At 36.7% G+C, this 26,918-nt stretch overlaps 2 protein-coding genes across 8 annotated transcripts in view; both read right to left on the bottom strand.

Annotated features, from left to right (window-relative positions):
- Positions 1-26,918, bottom strand: part of DYM (dymeclin) — a 437,637-nt gene that overhangs the window by 129,244 nt on the left and 281,475 nt on the right. The gene's annotated exons all lie outside the window — the stretch shown is intronic.
- LOC119471392 (ATP synthase subunit ATP5MPL, mitochondrial-like) lies at positions 8,456-8,860 on the bottom strand. The gene has a single exon (XM_037738957.1). It carries the CDS (start codon positions 8,844-8,846, stop codon positions 8,604-8,606), a length of 243 nt encoding a protein of 80 aa, XP_037594885.1. The 5' UTR covers positions 8,847-8,860; the 3' UTR covers positions 8,456-8,603.

Raw genomic sequence — 26,918 nt, 5'->3', positions numbered from 1 at the left:
TTGCACAACATCTGAAGTAAAGGATTATAATCCCTAACAGAAGGGAGATAAACATGAGCCCCATAATGGTGAGCTTCTGTCTCAAGGAACATTGCAGACTATGGTCCAGGAAGGTGGGACCCAAAGAGTACACAGAAGAGTACACAGAATTGCTGTGCTGAGCTGAGAAGACAGAAAGAAGAATTTTAACACTGCTGTGGCAACTGCATTTTGCAAGGCAGAATACTAGAGAGGAGAGAATTTCCAGAAAGCAGGTCCAGAAATCCAAGTGTCTTCTTGAATGTTTGGGTAAATGGTAAGCTGTACTGTGCACAGCAAGACTCCACAAAGTGTGGCAGTAAACAACTATCCAGGAGCTGTAAACTAAATACAGATTTTGGGGATCATAACAAACTAAGGGATACGGGAGTTCAAACCAACCAGGAGATAAAACTCAATTGAACATGAACGTTCAGTTGAATTCTTAGAAAGGCCATGCTTTAGGAGTCAGGCTATTCTACTCTAGAGCACAGATTACTTTATTCTAAGAGGTACCCTGATACAGCAAAACAAACAATCTTCAAAGAATACAATTGATTTACATTAACTATAAATGCACTAAACACTCCAGTTAAATGGCAGAGATTTCCAGACTGGATAAAAAAGGAAGAACCAACCATGTGCTATTTAAGAGAGACATACTTGTAAATTTAAAGATACAGATAAGTTCACAAAAGGATGCAAAAAAGACATCCTATAGAAACATTAATCATAAGGAAGTTGGAGTGGTCATATTAATTTCAGACAAAGTAGGCTTAAGAACAATATTATTATTACTAGAGATAAAGAGAGAGATTTTATAATGATGAAAGTCAGTTTACCATGAAAACATAACAATACTAAATATGTATGTGCCTAATAAAAGAACTTCAGAGAGATATATATTGTAACTATGTGATACCAATATGACATTTATTATATCTAATAAAGAAAGAATTCTTCTTTAGGGTAGATGGCAGCTTAAAAATAAAGGCAATTCTGATTCCATGTACTTCTCATAAAAATCTGAAGTAAGGCCCACGGTACCGTTTTTCAAGCCAAAACTTCACTGTAGTATTCAGTAATCCCCTTACAAAGAAAATATTTATTTAAATATCAATTTAGAAAAATCTGTAATTATTTCAGATGGTTTAAAAAGGATAGCCACTGAATAGAAAGGATATCCACAGGCCACTAAGTAGTCTTTCTAGATTAAGTTTCAACTAATATCATCAAGGAAAAAAAATTCCTTAAACATTTATTGGTAATGTTAGATGTTGCACAAAACAAACAACAGAAGTAATGAACATTATTTAAGTTTATACTTAAAGTGGGAAGAAAATTACATGAAATAATTACTGAATAAATAAGTATGAAATCATATGATACTGGTTACATGCTGAGGATATATCTGACAGAACCATTGCGTTGAAATGCAATACTCCAGTGAAGTTTCATGAAGGTCAGCTTAGGCCCTACACGATGTCTTGAAAAATAAGAAAGAGTTATTTGTGTAAGAGCGAATACAAGGCACTTCCAAATAGAAGGCAAAGCACAGAGCAAAAGTAGGAGAGAGCAAGAAAATGGAATGGAGGTACTATACAAGAAGTAGGAAACAGGATTCAGTACATAAGGGCGCATACATTTTTTCAATCATTTTATTTTTCTGGGTCTTCTCCATTTGGATTTAGTTTTGCTTTGGCTTTCCTTTTTAACAGTAAACACCATACTTTCCACTCACCATTATTCCCATGAATCACTGATAACTAATATTAACAGTTTATTGGACATGATTCCAGAAATGTTATATATATCAAGACATGTAAACAAATGCATACTGTATCCATATATACATATATATATATCCATCTTTTTATTCCATGAAATATGTACTATGCTGTATCTTGCACTTTGTCCATCTAACAGTATATTCCTTCATTCATTCAACAAACACTTGAGTGCCTGTTACTTGATATCAAAAGGATATGGATATACCATAATTTACTTAGTCCATTATTAATCAGTCAATGCAGTTGTTTCTAAATTTTTATATTATAAGCAGCATTGCAATGAACACCCTTGTGAATAATTTTTAGCACGCCTGAGTGAGACTACCTTTAACATATTGCCTGAAGCAAAACTGCTGAGTAAGACTAACTGAACATAATACTGAACTGCATTAGAAGGTCCATATTTTCAAGCATGCAAATTATTTTACAGGATATGCAAAATAAAGGTAAAAAAATTGGGACTGTGTATAAGACATGTTCACAGGGAAATGCATACAGAAGGAAATCAATAATATGCTTCTAACTGGTTGCAGTATATTTTCTGGAATAAATGGAATTTCAAAAGTTTTTTGAGACTAAAAGAAATTTGGGTAGTCAATTCTTGCACAAGGTATGGCAAGACTCAAAAACGTAAACTGGCCACCAAAGAAAGAAAGGAAAGCAATAAATATGCCTGAAAGAAGTGATCTTCTTGGTGGTAGGAAGAAGAAATGGTACAAGTGAAGCACAGCAGCAAACTTTGCAGAGTTGAAGAAAAAATAAGAACTTGAGAGGTACTTCATGAGTTCAGCAGACCTGGGATGTTCATTCTCACATTCCGTGTGTGTGTGTGTGTGTGTGTGTGTGTGTGTGTGTGAGTGTGCGCGCGCGCGCGCGCATGTCCCCTATTAGTACACCATCAGAGAATAATAAAGGTGATCTATAGTAACTTTCATCATCAATTTAAGAAAATTATTAAACAGTCCTAGGGACCAGAGTAAAAAACACTTAAAACTGTTTCCTTTGGGGAAGAAAGGCTAGTTTGTTTATTTATTTTAAAAGAGAATATGAACACTCTTGTTTTGCTTGCTAGTAGGACACCAAACAAGGAAGTGAGCTTCAATTCAAACATGAGATCTTTTGGTTGAGCATAATGGAAAATTTCACTATTAAGGACATAAAATGTTGAAATGGTACACCCGAAGAAGCTGTGCATACTGCTTCCAGCTATCTCAAAGAAAGTTTGTATAAGAACAGATCATTTGAGGTCACATTCAGCTCTCCATCAAAGAGAAACAGAACTCACACTTACTTTGTTACTATCATACAATTTAACAGGCATTTTACTAAAATCTTATAGCAAGTGCTTTCAAAGTTTTATTTAAACATTCTAATTTTGGATTTTATTTAGCATTTTTAAGGCAAAATGTATATAAGACACGAGTTGCAAACTGCCGAGTGAAAATAGTGACTTTTGCTTAAAGCTTTGCAAAGTGCTTACCCCCTAGCTTAATGCTAATTAGAGTAAGTAATAAAGACATATGATGTTTATATGTAAATGGATACATTTAATTTCATTTTATTATTTTTTTTTGAGACAGAATCTCACTCTGTCGCCCAGGCTGGAGTGCAGTGGCGCAGTCTCAGCTCACTGCCACCTCGACCTCCCAGGTTCAAGCGATTCTCCTGTCTCAGCTTCCCAAGTAGCTGGAACTAAAGGCGCATGCCACCACATCTGGCTAATTTTTTATTTTTAGTAGAGACAGGGTTTCACCATGTTGGCTAGGCTGGTCTCAAACTCCTGACCTCAGGTGATCTGCCTGCCTCAGCCTCCCAAAGTGCTGTGATTACAGGCATGAGTCACCATGCCCAGATGATAAACTTGATTTTAAAAATGTCTTAAAAATAAAAATGTTCAAGTCTGCTTAATATTCACTTAGTTGGGGTCTTTTTGGTAGAATACTTTTTAAAAATTTGAACAAGACTAGTTTTTATTTTTTTTTATAAGAATGTTCATTACAAATTAAAAAAATGAAAACAGCCAAAACACTAATCAAGAGGATGAGTAAATAAACTGTGTGATATTTATACAAGAAAATATTATACAGCAATTTAAAATTATCTAAAGCTACATGTATCAGTATGGATACATCTCAAAAACAATGTTGAGTAAAAAATAGGCAGAAATCCTTAGAGAACATGAACAAGGCGATTTTATGTTTTAAAAATGGAAAACAATATTACATATCATTTACAGATTAAACATATGAAGTAATAACATCAAATAGATATGGAAATGATAAATCCTACATTTAGGATCGCCACTGTTCTCTGAGGAAGGAGGAAACAGTGAGTACAGTTCTCACATAACTACTCTCTCTCTCTCTCTCTCTCTCTCATATATATATATATATATATATATGCACATACATACAGTAGATAAAAAATGTTCTTTTGGTAACACTGGATACATACACAAGAAAGTGCTATATTACTCTATTTTTTGTGTATGCAGAAAGTATTATACAGCATTTTAAAAATCTGATAAAAAGAACACGCTATCCTGAAGAAAACAGAGCCCCTGCCAACAGACAGCATTTCACAAAAGAAAGCAGCATGTAAACAGAATAAGTGTGGTCAGTCCAAACGGGAGCACGCTGAGAAAATCACAAGCTGGTGGAATGGCTGTAGTGCAGGGTGCACAGATGGTGGCAGGAGATGACACCAGAACGAAGACAGTTTGAAGCCATACTGTGAAGGGCTGCTTTATGGCACATCAAAAGCCCCGGACTTTTATTCTATTTGGAGTGAGAAGCTAATGGCACATTGGTCTTACAAAATAATGAAAGAGACATGGCTCCCTGCCCCCTAGAACCTGAAGTCTACTGGAATGGGGGAAAAAAACTGTCTACAATACTGAAATCAGAGACTGCCACGGGTCTGAAGACAGCACTGTGGGAGAAGAGGGGGAAGATTAGGTGCATTCCACAGAGGAAATCTATCTTGACTGTAGCCTTGAAGGTTAGGGGACTTGCTATTTGAAAAAGCAAAGGGAGAGGAAGAATAATTCAGAAGAGGGAAAGTGTTCAGAAAGGCACTGCGAGATTTCAAAGAAATACCCATAGCTTATAAGGCAAGAACAGAGAAAACTCGTGGGGGTGAGAGGTAGCAAGAAATGAAGCCGGCAAGACAAGAAGCACCAAATAAAAAGGCTACACGGACCATGCTAAGAGGTATGCATTTTATCTTGCTCAGCCACTGAGACAGACAGTGAGTCAAATATTTACCAAGGGTCTACTATGTGCCAGGCAACGTGAAAGCAAAAGCAGCACCGTTTCCATCCCACCTCCCTGAGGGCGCAGTCAGGTGAGAAAAGACATGCCTAACAGACTGTAGATGAACACGGAATATTAGGGGGACACAGGTGAGGACTGCCCAACTGCACTCGAAGGGAGAAAGAAGCAATCACTTCTGGAGATGATGCCTGCACTGCATTCTTAAGAAACAATTAGGAGTCAGCCGAGCAAATCGGGCAACGACAAAGGTGATTTGGGCAGAGAATGGAACAGGAGCTAAGGTAGAGAATTATGAGCCCTGAGGGTGGAGGAAACAGCACTGCATGTTCATCAAGTATGAGTACACAGCAGAGCACAGCAATGAGGCTGGGTAGCAGTGAGGATGGTTCATCAAGTACTTCTTAAGTCCCTCAGACTTTGAACTTTATTGTGAAAGCCAGAGGTGTTCTATGAAAGCAGGACTGCACTATGGGATCAACGCAAAGCTGCTTGTGTTTGGTACTCAGCTGCGAGGTGGGGGGCAGCGCTCCGCAGTAAGGATGGCAGTTTACTACCTGTGCATCTATGTCCTGAGCCTCCTCCCTAAGCCCTGCCATGTATGGTAGCTAGAGTCCCTACTTCAGGGTACCTACAACTGAAGGTTGAAAACCACTGACCTGAGCAACGTGGTCCAAGTATATAAAATTCTATTTGTTTTAGAAAGACTTCTCTGCTCCTGGAGAAAAGGATGGCCAGGAGATGACAACTGAACAAGAGTAGAAACAGAACCTTAAGGAAACATCCACATTACCCAAAGAAAGAGATGAAGAGGCCTCAAGTTAAAGCAAATAGAGCTGTGTGGAAGGCAGAGACAGCATGGAGAGGGAAGGAAAGGAATCAGGGCTGACTGAGGTCTCTAATCTGGGAAACACAGTGCTTAGCTGGTAAGGTAACTGACATGCTAGCAATACAAACAAATTGAAAGGGAGGGAGAGGGCTCAGGAAGACAAAGAAATTAGTAACAGTAGCAGCAGTTATGAGTTATGTATCAGGTGCCGTCCATCTAACAACCGTGTGATGTGGGTCCTACCATTATCCATTCTCCCTCCCTCTTTTTAAATGGATGATGGAATGAACCAGAGAGAGTAATTTGCCCAGGCACACAGCTTAGTGGCCGAGTCAGGAGTCAATGCTAGTATTGCTGGCTCCAGAATCCATGCTGTTAACAAACCTTTTAGGGAAAGTACAGGTGCTCAGCAACACCAGGTGGAGATGGTCAAAAAGAAGCAGATGGGCAGTTTAGAAATACTAATTTGGTGCTCAGAAGAAAGGGGAGGAGAAATTTTAGGGTTATGTGCATCAGCTGCAATCACAAAAGTGGAGGCGATCACCCAAGGATATTGTGTAATGTAAGAAAGAACTGTGGGAGACTGGGCGTGGTGGCTCACACCTGTAATCCCAGCACTTTGGGAGGTCGAGCAGGTGGATCACAAGGTCAGGAGTTTGGGATCAGTCTGACCAATGTGGTGAAACCCTGTCTCTACTAAAAATACAAAAATTAGTTGGGCGTGGTGGTGTGTGCCTGTAATCCCAGCTACTCAGGAGGCTGAGGCAGGAGAATTGCTTGAACCCGGGAGGCGGAGGTTGCAGTGACTGAGCTGAGATTGCGCCACTGCACTCCAGCCTGGGCGACAGAGTGAGACCCCATCTCAAAAAAAAAAAAAAAAGAAAAGAAAAGAAAAAGAGATTGTAAGAAACACCAAGACTGAAAGGGTGAAGAAAGAGAGGCCAGAAAGGGTCACTTAAACAGAAGGAGGAGAGGCAGTAGGAAAGAAAGATGTTCTGGAAGCCAAGAAAACAATTTTAAGGAAAGAATAATCGTGACTGTTAAAAGCTGTCAAACAGTAAAGTAGGATTTACAAACTGCATTTGGCAAAAGGAAACAAATCAGTGGTGACCTTATCCACTTTCAGAGGGGAGGAGGAGGCAGAAGCTGGACTGCAGTGCTTGAGAAATAAGTAGGATGTGAGGAAGCAGAGAAAATAGGTGTAGATTTTTTTTTTTTTTTTTGAGACGGAGTTTCACTCATGCTACCCAGGCTGGAGTGCAATGGCACGATCTCGGCTCACCGCAACCTCCGCCTCCTGGGTTCAGGCAATTCTTCTGCCTCAGCCTCCTGAGTAGCTGGGATTACAGGCACGCGCCACCATGCCCAGCTAATGTTTTGTATTTTTAGTAGAGATGGGGTTTCACCATGTTGACCAGGATGGTCTCGATCTCTTGACCTTGTGATCCACCCGCCTCGGCCTCCCAAAGTGCTGGGATTACAGGCTTGAGCCACCGCGCCCGGCCTGGTGTAGACTTTTAAGAAACTGAACATTGCTGGGGAGCAGAGAGCTACTGTAATGCTCCGAAGGGAAAGGTAATGCATCACAGAAAGGTCACTTACTGGGAGGAGGTGTGGAGGTTCTGTCTTTGAAAGTTTCAGACATTTCCTGTAAGAGCCCTGCCAATCCTCACAAATCTCAGCCAACCTTTCTCCATTCCTCAGTCCTTCCCCGAACACACTAGTAACAGCAGTCACAGCGGGGAAAAAAGAAGTAACTGAACTCCACAAAAGACCTGGGAGCAGATGATTTACAGATAAAGAAACCCAGGTGTACAGCGTTAGGTACTTGACCCACGATCAAATTTACATTGTGTAGTGAATACAAAAGTTCTTTATAAATCCTAAAGAGCTATTAAAATGAAAAAAAAAATACAAAAAACTACTAAAGTTATTAGAGGTGCAGTGGGAGCTAGAAACCAAATCTCACACCAGGTGTCATGCTCTCATCTGTAAACGCTAATTTCCTTTACGTGTAGACACCCCTCCTTCCTCCTCTCCTGCAAATCACAGCCCCACACCACTGATTCCACACCCTCTGGGAAAGAGTTCTGAAACCCGTGCTCTCCCTGCTCCTGAACCCTGCTGGTCCTTAATTACAGTCCTACGCTACTGGTTACCTTAGTTTTAATCAGCTTTATTGAGAAATAATCTTTATATAATAAAACTCACCAATTTTAAGTAGACAGTGCAATGAATTTTGAAAAACGTAAACATTCATGTAATCCATCACTACAATCATGATACAGAACATTTCCGTTACCCCGAAAAGTTCCCCCGGGCTCTTTTACTCCAATACTGCCCCCACCCCCGCCACCCCCCCACCAACTTCCAGGCAGCCACTAATCTGCTTCCTGTCACTGCAGTTTTGCCTTTTCAAAAATTTCCTGCAAATAGAATCATACCATAGGTACTGTTTTGTTTCTGCTATCTGTCAGCATAAAGCTTTTCAAATGCATCCAAGCTGTTTTGTATATCAGTAATTCATTCCTTTTTTTTTTTCCAGAGCATCTCACAGATCCATTTATTCATGCCATGAAGTAAATGGTACTCATACATGTGTACAGTGATGTTCCACGCGCCCCATCTAACACGGCTTGCTCAAATTTACAGGCAGCCTGACGTTTTCTTTCACAGGTACTCCAAGTAAGCTGGTTAATGATGATCACGAGCAGACGCTGCAGCTTTCGCAGCCTTATTTCTTTTATCGGCGACATGGAGTTTATAAACGATGAAGCCCATCAACCCCATTCCTACCCAAATCTCCTGGTAAACTTGGGTATAGTAGGGTTTCAAGGGGAGCCACACATTTTTAATAAAATTTTGAAGCATCTTGGCGCAGGAAAGACAGCTCAGGGAGCACCACAAACCCGCACCCAACTGAGAAAAGCAATTCATTCCTTTTAATTGCTATTTTTCCATTGTACAGCTGTGCCTCGATTTCTTTATTTACCAGTTGTAGTTATTTCCAGTGTTGGGGTATTATGAAGAAAGCTGCTGTGAACACCTGTACAGGTTTTTATGTGAATATATGTTTTCATTTCTCTTGAATAAATACTATGAGTAGGATTGCTGGATTGTATGTTATTTAACTCTATAAGAAACCACTAAACTCTTACACATTCTTGCGAACACTTGGCATTTCGGTCTTTTTAGCTTTAGCTGTATTAGTGGATGTGAAGTGATTTTCTCCGTGGTTTTAATTTGCATTTTCCGAATGAGTTTTCTAGTGCTCACATGTTGTCTTTGGAGAAGTGTCTATTCAAATCTTTTGACCATTTAAAACAATGGGTTGTTTTTCTTCTTGAGTTGTAAGAGTTCTTCATACATTCAGGATACAAGTTCTTTATCAGGTATAAGTTTTGTAAATATTTTCTCCTTCGCCTATGGCCTGGGGGTGGTGGTAGTGGGGCCGTTTATCTTTTTCATTTTCTTCACAAAAACAGTCCTTTTGAAGAGCAAAAATTTTAAATTTAATGAAATCATCAGTTCATCAAATTTTTAAAAAATGTTTTTTATGTCTTATCTAAGAAGTTTTTGTCTAATCCAAGATCCCAAAGATTTTTCTATGATTTCTTCTATATGATTTATAGTTTTAGCGCTTATCTTTAGGTCTCTGATCCACTTTGAGTTAATATGTGTATATGGCATGAAGAGTCACAATTTATTTCATTGGTTTGTTTTTTTTTTGCATGTAGATATTTAATTGTTCCAGTACCATTTGTTGAAAAGATTATCCTTTCTCCCTAAAATTACCTTGGCACCACTGTTAAAATTTCATTAAGCATATATGCACTGGTCTATTTCTCGATTCTATTCAATTCCATTGGTCCATAAATCTGTCATACAATATTTTCCCACTGTCTTGATTACTCCAGTTTACAGCAAATCTTGAAATCAGGTAGTGAGAGTCTTCCAACTTAGGCTTTGTCAAAATTGCTTTTGGCTATTCTGGGTCCTTTGTATAGTATTTCCATACAAATTTTAGAACCAACTTGTCAATTTCAACCAAATCACCTGGTAAGATTTTAATTAGGATTGTGTTTAACATATAGATCAATTTCAGGATCTTAATAATACTAAGTCAGGATTAAATAACCCTGTTTATTTAAGTTTTCCTTAACTTCTTTCAGCTATGTTTTATAGTTTTCAGTGTACCAGGTGAATGTATTTTAAGTCCATCCTTAAATTATTTCATATTTTTGATGCTGCCATAAATGGTATTATTTTAAAATTTCAATTACTGGTTGTTCACAGCAAGAATGTAGAAATAAAATTATTGTTATATACTGACCTTGTTGTATCCTATGATCATGCTAAACTCATTTATAAATTCTAGTAGGTTTTTTGTAGATTCATTAGGACTTTTAAAACATAAATAATCATGTCTTATGCAAATAGCTAAACAGTTAAATAGTTAATAAAATTTAATAGATAGTTTTAAATCTTTTCCGATCTGGATATTAAAAATTTCTGTTTCTTGACTTATGGTATTGGCTAGGACCTATAGTACAATACTGAATAAAGGTCAGAGTAGACATCCTTGCCATTTTCCTCATCTTAGAGGAAAAGAGCCATTTTTCACTAAGTATGATTTTAGTTGTAAGTGTTTCATTGATGATCTCTGTTGGGTTGAAGAAATTCCCTCTATTTCTTGTTATGTGAAAGTTGTTTTCATTTTTTTTCATAAATGGCCACTGAATTTTGTCAAATGCTTTTTCTGTACCTACTGAGATGATTATATAGTTTTCTTTTTAAGTCTAATAAAGTAGTGGATTGTACTGATTGATTATGGCATGTTAAACCAAACTTACTTTCATAGGATGGGTCCCAATGGTATCTTTTTATATGATGATGATGTAGATAATAAGAATGATGGTAGCTACCACTTACTGAGAATGTGCTCTATGCCACTCATCTCTCTAACCTTTTATATTTGTTAACTAAATATACAACTCCTTAATGAAGACAGTATTACCATTATCATCACATTGTAAGTGATGACATACAGAAGTAAATTAACTTGGCAAGGGCTATACTATTCATAAATGGAAGAGCTAGAACTCACACCTGGTAATCTGAGTCTACACTGTGGACTCATGACCACTTCATTATCTCTTATATGGAGATTTGTTAATTATGGTGGCTATTTTTTTTTCCTGTCCAACATGATTCACTCTCACCCCCAACTTTTTCAAGAACAGAAACTACTTTCCTGAAAAAAAGTGAGTTTATGATACAGTCTCATTCCCTGAGTCACAGAGATTGGTCAATGAATATAAGCTCTAAGTTGAGCCAGCTGGAAATATTCCCTAGGATTTTACAAGCTAGAAAGGGTGAGAAAGCTGCTTTTTCTCTCTGGTCAGAAGATTGTAAAGACGTAATTCCGGAGTTGGCTATGGCCAGGCTTAGCTTCATGAAGAAAACCCATGTGCAAGAAGAGGGAACAAAGGGAACTTAAGGAAAGAGAGAGAGAAAGAGAGAGACAGAGAACTGAGGGAAAAGGCTGAAGGAGAAAGGGACACATAATGATGGTTCTAACAAATAAGGAAAAGATGTGACCATAATACAAACAAGAAAATCATCAAAGCCAACGAAGACAGAGCAAATTTACGTTATGAAACTTGTCTCTTTGTACTTGCAGATTATAATAGAAATAGTAACTTCCCAAGCTTTTTTTTCTCTATCAAATTATGTAATCCTAATTATTTGTTTGCTTCAATATGCTGCTTCATAGTTGCTCTTAAACTGCTACACCCAAGTGTAATGCATATTTGTACTGTAAACATGTATTTTTCCAAATGCCAAGTTCATTTAAGGCCTTGATTGTAGATCCTTGGGTTCTACACACAACATGGTCTAAAATATGCTTACTACTAATTGATGATTTCTCTTCTTTTCTATCATTCTTACTCCAATAAAAGAAACTGCAATGACATCAGTATTCTTGCCTTACAAAATCAGAAACAAGCAGTCTTAGTTGATTTTAGTTTAAAAACCTTATTTTTAAGGACCAAAAGTTAAAATGAAGGACAGACTAATTACATAAGAATCTTTGCTAAGAACACTGACATTTACAAAGAAGCAAGGTTAGGGCAGAGTAAACTGCCCATTCATTCACATTTAGTTGCCTTAATAACCATAAACATTATTTTAGGTATATGATAACTAGCTTAAAATTCATTTCCATCCAGGACAAGAGCTAAAATTGTTGATTTTATGGCATAAAAGGTACAGAACAAAATAACAAACCTCAGCACCACCAGCTTGCTGACTGTCAAGCAATGCTTGTTAAAATGCAAATGTCTTGTGACTAGCAGTACACAGCATAATGCATGGACAACAGATGTGTCCTTCAGTACACCAAGCACCACACATGGTCTAGTAGAACCTACCCTCCATATTTCAACACTATAAGAAAAACACAGTAACTCATCTTCTTCAAAAACCCTATCGTAAAAGCAAAAGACAAAGAAATATACGTGTGATGTTTGGCGAAAGAGGTTCCCACCAAAAGGGTACTCCTCGAATTATAACTGGTGAACCCAATCCCAGTATCTAAAAACGTACAATGTATCTTAGCAAGAACTTAAAATTATAGCTACAACATTCAGTATGATCTTCATGGTATGACTGCATAATCAAAAATTATATGTAAACCCAAAAATAACTAGTCATAGAACATGGCAAAGTATTTGACTAAATAATGTTTCTTAAAAAAAGAAATGCTGAAACTCAGGAACTGAATTTCCCCTAGCTAAGGTAACTAAAGTCAAAACATGGAAGACACAGAAAGAGAACTGGAAGATGGCTAACAACTTTAAAAATGATGTCACACCAATTATTCCTGATAAAACATCTTGAGAATAATGGATAAAATATACAGTCTGTCAACATATACTCTGGTAACTATATTATCAAATTTATAAGAGAGTGAAATAAGAGAATCTAACATTAGCTTAAAGACATTTATTTTCATTTTCTACAAAAACATTCATGCAAATTTCATTTGTGTGTTTTTAACATAAGCACATTTTATTCAATATATATATATTTTAAGAGACAGGGTCTCATTCTTTTGCCCAGGCTAGAGTACAGTGGTGCAATCAGAGCTCATGACAGCCTCAAACTTCTAGACCCAAGTGATTCTCCAGCTTCAGTCTCCTGAGTAGCTGGGACAACAGGCACGTGTCACCAAGCCCAGCTAATTTTTTTTTTTTTTTTTTTTTTGTAGAGACAAGGTCTTGCCTTGTTGCCGACACTGGTCTTGAACTCTGGCCTCAAATGATCCTCCCACTTCAGCCTCCCAAAGTGCTGATACAGGTGTGAGCCACTGTGCCTGGCTTCTTTCCAATTTTGACTAGATTTGGTTATAAATGTTATTTAGCAAAAATTACAAAATTAAAAATTGGTAATTTCTCTCAAAAGAACTCTACTGCCTTTATACATATTTCATGGATAATGTATTTTAAAAATGCATACCCTTTATAAACTAAACTATGATGAAAAACTACGTTTTTTAATAATTAATATGCAATTCTAAAGATATCTTGTTATAAGTTTTATGGCATTTTCTCTTCTCTATTAGAAAATTATATTCTGTGAAGAAAGAAAGAGATCTGACTGGAAAGAAGTTTGGTTGTCTTTTTCGGTGACCCTTTCTTAGTCTCTTGAGAAAACTACTGCCAAACAAATAGCAAACCTATCCAGTTTTTTTAAAAAAATCCTGTGGCAAAGTGTCATTAATTTATGAGAATAATTGGGATCAAAATTACACTGAATGAGAAAATTCATTTGGAAAGTGGAATGATCTCACAGTGAGTGCAAGAGGAGCCAGGACGGCAGCGTAGAAGTTATTATCATCACAGGTCATAAGGCACTTCCTAAGTGTAAAGAAATTTCCTCTCAGGGGACACCTACCAAATAAAGCGTGTTTACTATATGTCAGATTTTACAAAGATAGGCACAGGAAACATGATACTGCTAATTTTGTGGAAATGCTGCAGAGTACCTATACCTATGTTATAACACAATTGATAGCCAAGATATTTCCCAGGTGTTGGACCCTTGAGAATCCCAACTGAAACTTGGAAATTTTCTTTTTGCTTAGTCCTTAATCTTAATTTAGTGAATATAATCAATCTTTAGGATGGCCACAGGAACAGGAAGTCTTAACTGAAATTATAGGTCTTTATTAGTAAATGCCTTTTTTCTAACACCTAATAGCCTGATCACTATAAAAAAGTCTTAGGTCTGTAAAAACTTTATCCAATTATTTCAACTTCCTTTTGACCTTAGGGTACCTAATTATTAATTTATACTTGCTCTACACATTTTTCACATGTCCCCCCTTTATCTTTTGCTTGTACATTTGTCTCATTTCTTTTTTTTTTCTTTGAGACAAAGTCTTGCTCTGTCGTCCTGGCTGGAGTGCAGTGGCATGATGTCAGCTCACTGCAACCTCCGCTTCCCAGGTTCAAGCAATTCTTCTGCTTCTAGAGTAGCTGGGGATATAGGCCTGTCCAACGACACCTGGCTAATTTTTTGTGATTTTAGTAGAGACAGAGTTTCACTGTGTTAGCCAGGATTGACATTTGTCTCATTTCTTATGTGAATACAAGTTCAAGGGCACAGATGTCCATTCCTCTTTTCCTCTTTCAACACTTGCACAGTGCCTCCTGTATATACCAATGGTTTGAGTGGGCTAGTTATCCCTCATTTTCCTTTTAAATAAAATATCTACTGACTGGTGGACAAGATATTCTTTGAATTAAAGTTCTAAACTACTTTTTAGAAAAACCACAAAACCAATCATATATTTACAGTAAATTCCTAGGAAACCCACCTCTACTGTGACTCATCCTGAATGAAGAAGTAGCCCCCTTTCCAACCTCTTAATACAAAAACCCAAACCACAAAGAGAGAACAATTTCCATGAATGAAGTTGTTATCAATGCCCACAGCAAAGCCAAGGATTTAACTCGTTAGGTCTTGAATTAGTCTTACTTCTCAGAAAGCTCAGTTACTGGCTTCCTCAGCTAAAGCTTCTAAATAATAAAAGCAGCAAAGTAGAAAGGAAAACCAGAATGGGAGTATGTGGAAATGGGAAAAAATTAATAGTAGTGTGACCAAAAAGAGAAAAAGGATCCTCAACATCAAAGAAAGAGCAAACTCAGAATTCCACTGTGGTTTAGTACCGCATACATGCTCAAATCAACAATCCTGTGGTAACGAGGAAAAGACTCAAATGTGTGTAAACTCTTTACTTCAAACTCACAAAATTTTGCAATAGCCAAGATCTTATCCCAAATACTTTTTAACATTTTTAAGATGGTACTTTAGTGAAACATACTTTTGTTATTTGGAAAATATGTGGAACTCCACAATTACCCAGAATGCCAGATAAATGAGGTACCACTTAAACACTCTAAGGCCTTATGGCTTCAAACAGCTGTTATTACAATATCAACAGGGTATTTCTAAAATGATAAAATTATAATTCTTTCTATTAAAATATACTAACAATAGAGAAAATAAATGATATTAATCTTCACAAATAACCAATGATAAATGTCTTTTTTAGAATACAGTCCTTTGTTATAACTACCAATTATTACAGATGTAGAATTCTATCAGTAGTTGTAAAAAATGCCACCATCTCCGGACAAAATTATAGCTCAAATCAACTTGGGCATAACCTGATAGGAAATAATCTATTTTAAGAACTGTGATTAATGTTTAACCCTGTAGCCCACCCCCACTCCGCCCCCATTTTCCTAAAACCCAGACATAAATTCATGCTTTGTGCTCCCTCTGCTGGCTCAAAAGCTTCAGCTAATTCCCAGTACAGCACACTGAAAGACTGGCACATTATATTTGGGATCTTTACAATGTAATACAGCTCCTTTCTTTGAGTGTTGATGAAAAACAGGAGAGGTGACATAACTAGTCCACAGTCACAATGCGTTCTGGGAACCAGAACAACTCTGGTCATTTGATTCCCAATCCAGTGCTCCTTCCATTCCACAATGATCTCCCTGCCTTCATGTGCAAGACTATTATTGAACTTATTTTGCCACGGGAGTTATTTAAAATCTGAAGCTCAGTATCTTTTGGTTTCACAGATTTTTCACTGTACTATAATTACAACTGATAAGTAGATTTGACCAATAGTCAATACAGACCTATTAGGCTTAAAGAGTATCCTTGTTTCGAATTTGTTTAGACAGGTCCCAATTTAAGACACCTACTGTAAAGTTTCTTGATATACAGAGTACTTCAAATGTCACCTAATGTGATTCTACTATTTGCTTACAAACCATGCCACAATTTGGAATATATAGTTACCACATAATATATCTTTAGGTCTGTAAAACCATAAAGTCATGTTGTTGTGATGATGAAGATGATGACAACAGTGATGAAGAGGCTGATAGTTACCATCTACAGAGTATCTGTTAAATAACAAACACAGAGTTGGGTCTTTAAAGAAATCATTGTCAATATAAGGTAGATATTTCTATCCCTATTTTACAGAGAAGGAAGCTGAGGGAAAGTAAATTGCCCAAGGTCTGTTGAACGGTATCTACTACTACTTCTGCATGTAAATGCTTTATTTTATTCATTCTTAATCAACAGAGACAGCTACAGTAAAAGAACCTCTTACTACCAGCACCATCATTACTTAAGGCAACTAAAGAAAGCAAAAGATACTTGATCCAAAGTATGAATCTGTTTAACTTCTTTTAAAGTTTATGCTAAAGTACACAGGGTTAATATTTTCCTTACTTTCAGTAGAGGAAATTATGTAACCTAAACTATAAATGTTAGTATTTAATTCCAATTTACTTTTGTATAATAGGTGTATTTACTTATTTGTCAAGTGATCTGCTGTGTGGAAAACCTAACTCTAGTCTGATAACAATGCTATTTAGATAGAAACAAACAGTCCCAGATTAAAGAATCTAATCTGTTCAGTCAAAGAGTAAATATTTATTAAGCTAGAATATACAAGTCTATCTTTGTGAGGAAGACTTTTTTTCTTCATAAGAGATACAAATTGTTATCTAAATCATGGACAACTTTTATTCAAAATGTTTAATTTCTGTGTTCCTTTTGAAACCAGAAAACTATAGACATTAGTGCCCATCCTCGTTCTCTGGTAGTGATTAGTTGTTATTTTCATAAAAGGGAATCATATTAAATAAACTATTTAAATAGGAGAACAATGTTAAAATGAATCTCTTTCTCAATTATTTATCAATAACCTATACGAACAGTACAGGTAACAAAAGTTAGTATTCTAGAAATGAGAAAGTAGCCTATAGTAAACTCAACATTAAGGAACTTAAAGAAAATTTACAAATGAATGTAAATTCTAACCTTGCACAATTTAAATAACATGATAAAATTGATACCTAGGGCACTATAGCTACCATCATATCTTTATGGATATCAATGATTTTTCAACTGAAAGATAAAATAACCTCATTTTTGATGTTATGCAGAAAGGAATACAGGATAATTCAAATACATCTGAATTTATACACCAGCTCCTCCATTTAATAACCCATGGGATTTTCAACACTCAATTTTTCCGAGACTCAGTTTCCTTATATGTGGTGATAATGATGGTGGCAGTTACTGAATACGAGTTGCTGTGATGGTTAAATTGCGGAAATGAATGTAAACACCCTTAAGAGAGAACCTATGGAAAAAGCCGCCATTCAGTTCCAACTGATTTCTGGCATGGAGGACCACGGGCTCTGTGTTGCCAGCTACTCCAACTTGTTATATGTTTGGAACAAACTTAAAAAAAAAAAAAAAAAAAACTGTGCAAACGGCACAGAGCACCTCTCTAGGCTGAGTCCAGGATGCAGGCTGTTAGTATGCAGTTTCTAATTTGGAGAATTGCTGGAGATACTACATGTCATGAAATGGGGCAAACCATCTAGAGTCAAGGTTGTGTTGGAGTTAAATGGGTGTTCTAAATAAAAGAGATGTGCTCTGGTGGGAAAAGTCAAGGGTAAGGGTTACGATAATTTTATGAGAGAAACTCAAAGCAAAAAGCATGTTTCCCTGGCACAGCGTGATTTTGAGATCACTCAGAACTATATATGCCATTGAAAAAATCTTTAATTTTTATATAATGTATTTTAATTTAATTCTTGATCTCCCAGTAAAGAGAATATGTAATTCTCTGTTTTATGAGAGATAGATCAGCTGGTTTATAATAGAATTGTCCAGAGTCCCCACAATACAGGTTGAGTTTCCCTCATCTGAAATGCTTGGAACCAGAAGTGTTTTGAATTTTGAATTTTTGCAAATTTTGGAATATTGGCATGATACTTACCAGGTGAACATACCAAATCCCAAAATTTGAAATCTGAAATGCTCCAATGAATGTTTCCTTTGAACATTATGTTGGTGCTGAAAAAGTTCTGAATTTTGGAGTATTTCTGATTTTTGGATTAGGGATACTTAATCTGTGTAACCATCATAGGTTAAAGATACAGTCCAAAATTACTCCACATAAAATCTTGGCAAAGGTTTATCATTTTTGTTGAGCGTTTCAAGGAATGAACTTTTGGTTTTAATTTTATCTACTGCATTTGTTTTCTATATCAGTGATTTCTGCTTTTTATTATCTCTGTTTTGGCCTTAATTTGTTTTTTTTTTCTAGTTTCTTAAGGTGAAAGCAGAAGTCACTGATTAGAGATCTTTGTTTCTTTCCAATACAGGCATTTCAGGCTATGCCTTTCCCTCAAAATAGTGCTTTAGTGGCAGCCATCTCACAATTTTTGGTATGTTCTACTTTCATTTTCACTTAGTTTAAAAATTGCTTTTGGTTTCTTCTTTGATCCGTGGATTATTTAGAAGTATGTCATTTAATTTTGAAATATATGGGATTTTCCAGAAAGCTATCCATTATTGACATCTATTATGATTCCACTGTGGTCAGAGAAAAAGCTTTCCATGACTTGAATCTTATGTCCTGAATTTTACTGAGACTTGTTTGATAGCATAGAATATAGTCTTTCTTGGCAAATGTTCCTATGCAAATGTTATTGGTTGGACTGTTCCATAAATGTCAACTAGGTCAAGGTGGTTGACAGTATTAAGTGTGCTCCACTCTTACTCATTTTCTGTCTATGTTTTCTATCAATTATTAACAAAGAGATACTGAAAGTTCCAACTGTAACTGTAATTTGTTTCTCCTTGAAATTTTATTAGTTTTTGCTTCAAATGTGTAGGTTATAATGTACACATTTAGGATTATAATAGTCCTCTTGATACACTGATTCCTTCATCGTTATGGAATAATTTTCTTTATTCTGGTGACGTTTGCTCTCTGAAGTCACTTTGCCTGATAAGTCCTTCCTGCTTTCTTTTGACCGGTGTTAGTGACATGGTTACATTTATGTCTATCCTTTTGCTGTAGTTTTCCATTTGTCCTATCTATTCTTTTTTTCCCCTTTTATATTTTTTCTGTCTTCTTTTGGGTTGGGTATTTTTATGATTCCAATTGCTGCCTTATTAGCTGTAATTCTGAACAGTGGTCTGGGAACTCTCAAGACAGTAAGCTATGACACTCACAGGGCTCCCCTCAATTGCTAACACCTCTCAGGGATTTGTTTCTTTTGTTGCCTGAAGCCCAGTGTCTCAAAATCCCCTGCTGCATATACTGTGTCTGTTTTTGTTGCTGTTTCAGGCAGAAGGGTAAATCCAGTCTCTGTTATTCTATCTTGGTTGGAAGTGAATAGTGATTTTTGAACTTCTGTGTTAAAAAAAAAAACCCAAGTTTAGAAATTTTACATAGAAACTTAAAGAACATTGGAGAAAACCAAAGATTTTTAATACAATATTTTTCCTTACTAGAAGTGGTGATTGCATTTTTTTTTCTATCTCTGATAACCCCAGTATTTTAAATTTCATGCTGATTTTTCAAATACAACACTAAATATTTTTGTGGAAATTGTATTCAGTTATTCCCACTAATTATGTGCTTCATATCACTATATTTTATTTGCACAACTAGTCTTTTAGTGTAGATTGCAAATGCCAGTCACTGCTTGTCTTTTAAAATTTATCCTTCATTGTGAAAATCAGCATACTAGGTATTCGCTACTTTTCCAGATAATGTTGTGGCACCATCAGGAAAGACAAACACCACTAGGCAGTCCTGCATTTCTAAACTTGTGTCCACTGCTCCTTACTTCACTCCACATGTGTCCACATCGGTCCACTCATCATTCCTGCACACTCCACTATGTTCTTCTGTTAACTGCTCAGCCTAAACTCACTTCCCTCTCCTATACAAACCTGCCTGGGAAATTTCCATTCACCCTTCAAGATGTAGCTTATAAAAATATATACCACATTTTCAAGTTAATCGTATACATGTTTATTTCACTAAAAATATTAAGTTCTTGAGCCTAGGATAATTCATTTCTGCCTCTTTGATGCCCAGTGTAGTGCCTGTACGTTTAACAGCTAGGCACAGGTTTGTTTAATTGAACTGAACTCAGCAATAATTTGGGACGCACAGTGTCAGGGACTGAATGCATGTGTCCCCCACTCCTCAACCTCATATGTTGAAGTCCTAACCCCTAGTATGGCTGTAATTAGAATAAGGAAGTAATTAAGGTTAATGAGGGCATAAGGATGAGGCTCTGATCCAACAGGATTAGTGTCCTCATAAGAAGAGACATCAGAGAGCTCTCTCTCTCTGTGCACAGACTAAGAAGAGGCCTTGTGAACACTCAGTGAGAAGGCAGCCATCTGCAGCCCAAGGGGAGGGCCCTCATCAGACCCCACCCTACTGGCACTTTGATCTTGGACTTCCCGTTTCTACAACCGTGAGAAAATCAACTTCTGTTGTTTAAGCTACTCAGTCCATGGGATTTTGTTATAAGCCTGAGCTGACTAATATAGACAGGGATGTGTTTAAGATGAGGCAGTTCCTCTCTTCCTACTAAAAAGCAAGCTAGGGCTCTTGGGTTTCCAGCAGTGAAAACTCTTCTGTTGGGGAAAAAACCCTTTTTTTTTAGCAGCGCAAGGGAAGTAGTCTTTTCTCCAGAGGACTATGACTGAAAGAGTACTGTCACTTCATCCTTAGCCAAGGCCACCACAACTCACTCCCAACTAAGACTAGACATTCCAAAGTTCTCTTACAAGCAAACTAATTCTAAAAGAAAGCTCACTTCCCTGATGACTGGGTTACTGAGGTAGTAGAGAAGTGCAAACCCTTATTCCATCACAGAGTCAGAGTTCAGAGATACTTCAGCAACACAGTAGTCCCCCCTTATCCATGGGGGACACATTCTAAGACCTCCAGTGGATTCCCAAAACCACGGATAGTAGCAAACTCAATATATACTATGGTTTTTTGATCTGATAACCGAGATGGCTGCTAAGTGACTATGTTAAGTGACCAATGGGCAGGTTGTATATACAATATGGATACACTACACAAAGGGATGATTTGCATCCCCGGTGGGACAGAGCAAGATTTAATTACACTATGCAGTATAGTGCACAATCTAAAACTTATGAATTTTTTATTTCTGAAATTTTTCATTTAAAATTTTTAGACTGCATTTGATTGTGGGTAACAGAAACCGCAGAAAATAAAACCGAGGATAATAGGGGATCACTGCATATATCTCAGAGGTAAGAAGAACTATCACAGTGCTTCTAAAATAACCATCATTTATGACATTACAAAATGAAGCTAAAGAACAATGAGGAGTGCTAGAAAGAGGCTTTGGTTTTTGGATGGGGTAGTCGGGGAAGGCTTCACTGAGGAGGTGCCATTTAAGCAAAGGCCTGAAGATGCTGTGTGTATGAGTTGTACAGAATCTTGAGAAAGAGTATTTCAGTAAAAAGAAACAATAAATACAAGTAAGAAGGGCACGTTCAAGTTGAATTACAAGTAATCTCATGAATTTCTTTAAAAGACCTAAATCACATCATTTTCGTTTGCTAAGAACCATCAACCATCCCCCATTCCCAAGAACAGTTAAGTTTCATCTTTCTTAGAACAGAAAATTAAATGATTACTCTTCAGCTATCACGTATAGCAACAACGGAACCTATCTGCTTCAGAACAGGAACTGGATTTGAAAAACACAATGCTGCTAAAAACATCTTAAGACTTACTTGAATGTAAAATGAGAATCACTGTATTCAATAATTCAATTATATGACTGGGAAAACTTGTCCACATATGAAAAGTGAGAACAGTCTAGACAGTAGAAGATGTAATGTGAGCTTCATTATATTAAAGCTGGAATAAAAAACAGTTTTTCAAATTTATTTAATCAATGACTGAACTACTGCTAGAAACAAAAGGCAGAAAGCTAGAAGCAACATCAGAAAGCTTAAAATATTTATCTTTAAACTGAAAATATGCTAACTGCTGATATATAAAAAGTAGTTGTTATTGTAGTAATAGTAGAAAAATGTAATAGCCACATGTGAGCATTTAGCATGTGACAGGTACTGTGCAGAGTGTTTTACACACATTGCTTCATTTAAACCTGGCCTTAACCCAGAGGGGAAGGTTTCCCGGTTATCCCCAACTTTCTTGCTGAAGATTACCAGCTGGTCAGTGGCAGAACCAGAACTCATGCCTAGGCAGTCTGTCTCATAGCCTCAGTGCCATGCACAATGCTATGAAAACACCAACATTTGTCTATCAACCTCAGCAACTGTTTCTGCTTATCCTCACCAAAATCTGACACCTTCCTATTAAGTTTTTTTTTTTCTATTTTTTAAACTTTTTAAATTGCATTTTAGGTTTTAGGGTACATGTGAAGAACATGCAAGATTGTTGTATGAGATACATACATGGCAGTGTGATTTGCTGCCTTCCTCCCCTTCACCTATATCTGGCATTTCTCCCCATGCTCTCTCCCCAACTCCCCACCCCCTGCTCTCCCTCCCCTATTTCCTGCCAACAGACCCCAGTGTGATGCTCCATATGTCACTTTCAAAACTGAGGATTTTAATTCTTCCTTTGTGATCTATTAATGAATTCCAAATAATTATTTAATAACAATGGGATAAGCACGTCTTGATTTGTCCAGTCCCAGTTTACACATGTTGTCTCAGCATAACTATTAAATAGTATTCCCTTTTTACTCTCTTAAAGTAACCAGGTTTGGATCATAAATTATATAATCACTCAATAATCACTTTATTTTTTGCTCTGCCTACTCACTGTCCTTTTTATTAAACAATGAAACTTACTAAATGGCTAGCATTCTTTCTTTTGGAGGGAATGTATGTTCAAACACACTTCTAATCAGTGTTGGCTCTCAACACTTAAAGCACAACTTTTTTTCTTGACGTTAAATGGTCCATAACTCTTTTCCAATTTTACGTCTGATCTCATCTCCTCCCACATCCTGCCCCATTCCCTATTGTTTTCTCCTCAATGAATCCTTTGTCTCTCTCGCCCACTCTTGCCTATATCTTCTTTCATGCCACCCCCTACGCTTGGAATAAACCTATTAATCCACCAAAGGTCTGTCCTCCAATCACTTCTTTAAAAGTCATTTTAGTCAGTGAAGCCTACCTAAGATCATCCAACCACCCACCTGTCCTATTCATGGGCTGAATCCATCAGGCCAACCTCTTTGAGGCTCAAATTTGAAACTTTTTATTATTTTTTACACTACTAGGAGGTTCACCATCTTCACTCACATGGAAGAGAATGTGAATTCTAATAAAATTTACAATGTAAAAGTAGGGCTTTCAGGTATATCTATATCTAGTAATCAAAATGCACGCATAATACAGAGAGTTCTTACGAAAAACTTATAAATCCAACTATCGCTTTCAGAGGACATAGGGACAAACACTGAGATGTGACTATCTGATTGTCAAAAGGGAGATCATATATTCACTGGTGGTACACAATCTAAGAAAATTACTCTCAATCTCATGGGGATAATGGGTGAAATGAAGAGCTGGTCTTGTCCTGCTCCTAACACCTACAACTTGCCCAATTCTGAATATCAACTCTGTGCCCATTTGTTAACATTGACAGTAAGGACAGTAATAAAAAAAACAAAATAGCACACATGGAAAGATGTCTCTTGTGGGCCAAAGACTGTACATTCAGTGAGCTAGTGTAATGAGCTAAGGCATTAGAAATCCCATTAACATATTATATTTTTCAGCAGAATTGTACATTAAACAAGACAATTAATTCTAGGTAATGCCAATTTTTTAACATCATGGTTTGAGACAAGTACAAGGAATTAAAATTCAAAGCTGAAATAGGATATCAGAAAGATATTTTTAATGAGATAATAATATATCTAAAAATAATAGAATGAGAATGAAACTCTCCTCAAATATTTGAGTAATCAATATTAATAGGCCAGAAAATAACTATTCTATTCATATAAATATAGACCATCAGAAGAAATGTCATTTGGTTATGTAAGAGGGAAAAATTAGCTTTCCTAAATGTACAAAATCAGAGAATGTCACCTATAGAAGCTTGTTAGGAAAAATAACATAATATATATGGCTTATTTATGCTAAAAAACACAGTAAGTATTGAGAAAGTGAGTTCTATGGTTTTGGTTATGGAGAGAGATAGCAAACTTTCACATGTTATAAATCAATAAGGCCACTTTATCCTCTGAAAAGACAACTTATTGATCCTTTGTCATTCTTGAAGTTAAAGAGCACTACTCAAATAAGGATATATGTTCCTCAATACATAAAAAGCAGTGATTTCAGTCATGTGCCAACAAACTGAAATCTAAGAATACAAATATCACGAGCTGGGCTAACTATAAAGAATCACTTTAAGAGTTCATTTGGTAACGTGCAATAAAATATATATAAAAGAGTTCATTTGGCTGTTTGGGGGTAGCATTCTCACCATGGCAGAACAAAACCTCCACTAGTCTGACTGTAGAAGGCATTTCAAATTAACAGCAAACTGACTTGCTGTCATTTAAAGAAAAAATGCATGTGAGGCAGGAAGTGGAAGTACTCCATCCAGGGAGTCCTGGTTCTGTCCATTTTGTTTTCTGAGGCCCGTCACAGCTAGACAATGCAGCACAGATGGAGTGTATTGTTAACATGACGTTCATACAACGGAAAAGGAAAGTGGGCATCTAAGATCTAGCTGTTCATAAGTGAAGTTTCCCTCAAGAATATGAGTACAAAGACACCTACACTTGCATGTTTATCACAGCACTATTCATAATAGCAAAGGCATGGAATCAACCTAGAACACCATCGATGGTGGAGTGGATAAAGAAAATGTGGTACACTTACAACATGAAATACTATGCTGCCATAAACAAGAACAAAATCATGTATTCTGCAGCAACATGGGTGCAGCTGGAGGCTGCATCCATTAATTCCTAGGTGAATTAACACAGAAACAGAAAACTAGATATCACATATTCTCATTTATAAGTGGGAGCCAAACACTGAGTACACATGGACATAAAGATCGGAATAACAGAAATTAGGGACTCCAAAATGGGGGACAGAGGAAGGTGACAAGGGTTGAAAAACTTCCTATCAGGCACTATGTTCACTATATGGATGACAAGATCAATAGAAGCCCAAGCCTCTGCATCAAGCAATACATACTTATAACAAACCTGCATATGTATCCCCTGAATCAAAACTTTTTACAAAAGGGGTTGGGGTAGGGAAAAGAATATGGGTTCAACTGCTTCGTCTTCTCCAGGGCAAAAGAACTTTGATTTTATAGTTCTGGCCAAACTTCTAAACGGCATGTGAAGCACCCAGGAAGCATTAGATAATACATTGTTACCAAATTTTGTCCCCAGAGTAGTTTAAAAAACAAGTAATCTACATTTACCATCTGTCAAACAATCACCCAAGCCCAGAATGACCAAATAACAAGTCTGTGGGCAAAAGGAGTAACAGAAGAATAAATCCAAAGAATCCAAAAGTCACAGGCATAAGTAAGTTACATTGACAACTTTGTAACCAGTACCTCTTAGTTTATACCATGATTCTAGCTCAAGTAGATTATCTTTCTATGGAACCACAGATTATTACTGTATATAGAATCAATGCACAAACAGGTGGTTAATACCAGTAATAAAGGCACAGGGAAAAGGAGGGACTAGAAAACTAGATGGTAAGGGTGAAATTTCTCTAAACAACCATGGCAACAGGAAATACCACAAGCTCTTTCAATAGTCACATCAACTGTTACATAAAATTTGGTAGTCTGCATACATCTTGCATTTACTGCTGAGTACCAGGCACCAAAATTAAATGGCAGTGACTCTTCAAAAGGAATATTCAAAAACTCATGAAAAAAGCCCTTTTCCTCCCGTTAAACCAGACAATCACAACATTGTTTCAATAGCTGCCTGCTACAGCACTACACTATAGTGCTTGAAAGACAAGACAACAGCAAGATAATCACAGAACAGATGACTGCCCACTGTGTTTTACTGATGAGTATTTAGTCCATAATGATGCTCTCTGACTTGACCATTTAAAGATAGAAAAATTCAGAGGCTATTGTACAATCAGCCAAACTGTGAAAAGTATTTCCCAAACACATTTTTCTAACTGAACACATAGAAATTAATTTTCCTGCAGCTTTTTATTCACTGATATTAGACTGGTTTTTCTTTTACTTTTTAACATTTTACAGAAAAGACTGAAATATCATTGTATATCGTTACATTGCTATCTCTAAAAGTGATTTTGGAGGTTTAGGACTGAAGGGTATCACACGAAACTTAATGAAACCACCCTAACCAGACATAAATTGTTAATTCTAATGGCTCTACGATGAGTCAAAATTATTTCAAGGGTAAAAAAAGGATTCTTGAGAGGCAAAGAATAAGGTCAAAAGTGTGGCTTTGGGGGTCAGAATGTCTGGATTGCAATACTGTCTTTAATACCTTTCTAAGCAAGGTATTCATTCATTTTGGAGACCAGGTC

The sequence above is a fragment of the Cebus imitator genome, unplaced genomic scaffold (genome assembly GCF_001604975.1).
Source record: "Cebus imitator isolate Cc_AM_T3 unplaced genomic scaffold, Cebus_imitator-1.0 Scaffold60, whole genome shotgun sequence".
Classification (NCBI taxonomy): Eukaryota; Metazoa; Chordata; class Mammalia; order Primates; family Cebidae; genus Cebus; species Cebus imitator.
Note: the sequence above shows the minus strand (reverse complement) of the source record. Positions and strands in the feature narration are given on the sequence as shown.

Coding starts and splice junctions, on each gene's coding strand:
- LOC119471392 (XM_037738957.1), bottom strand. CDS start 8,846: ATGAATTGCTTTTCTCAGTTGGGTGCGGGTTTGTGGTGCTCCCTGAGC.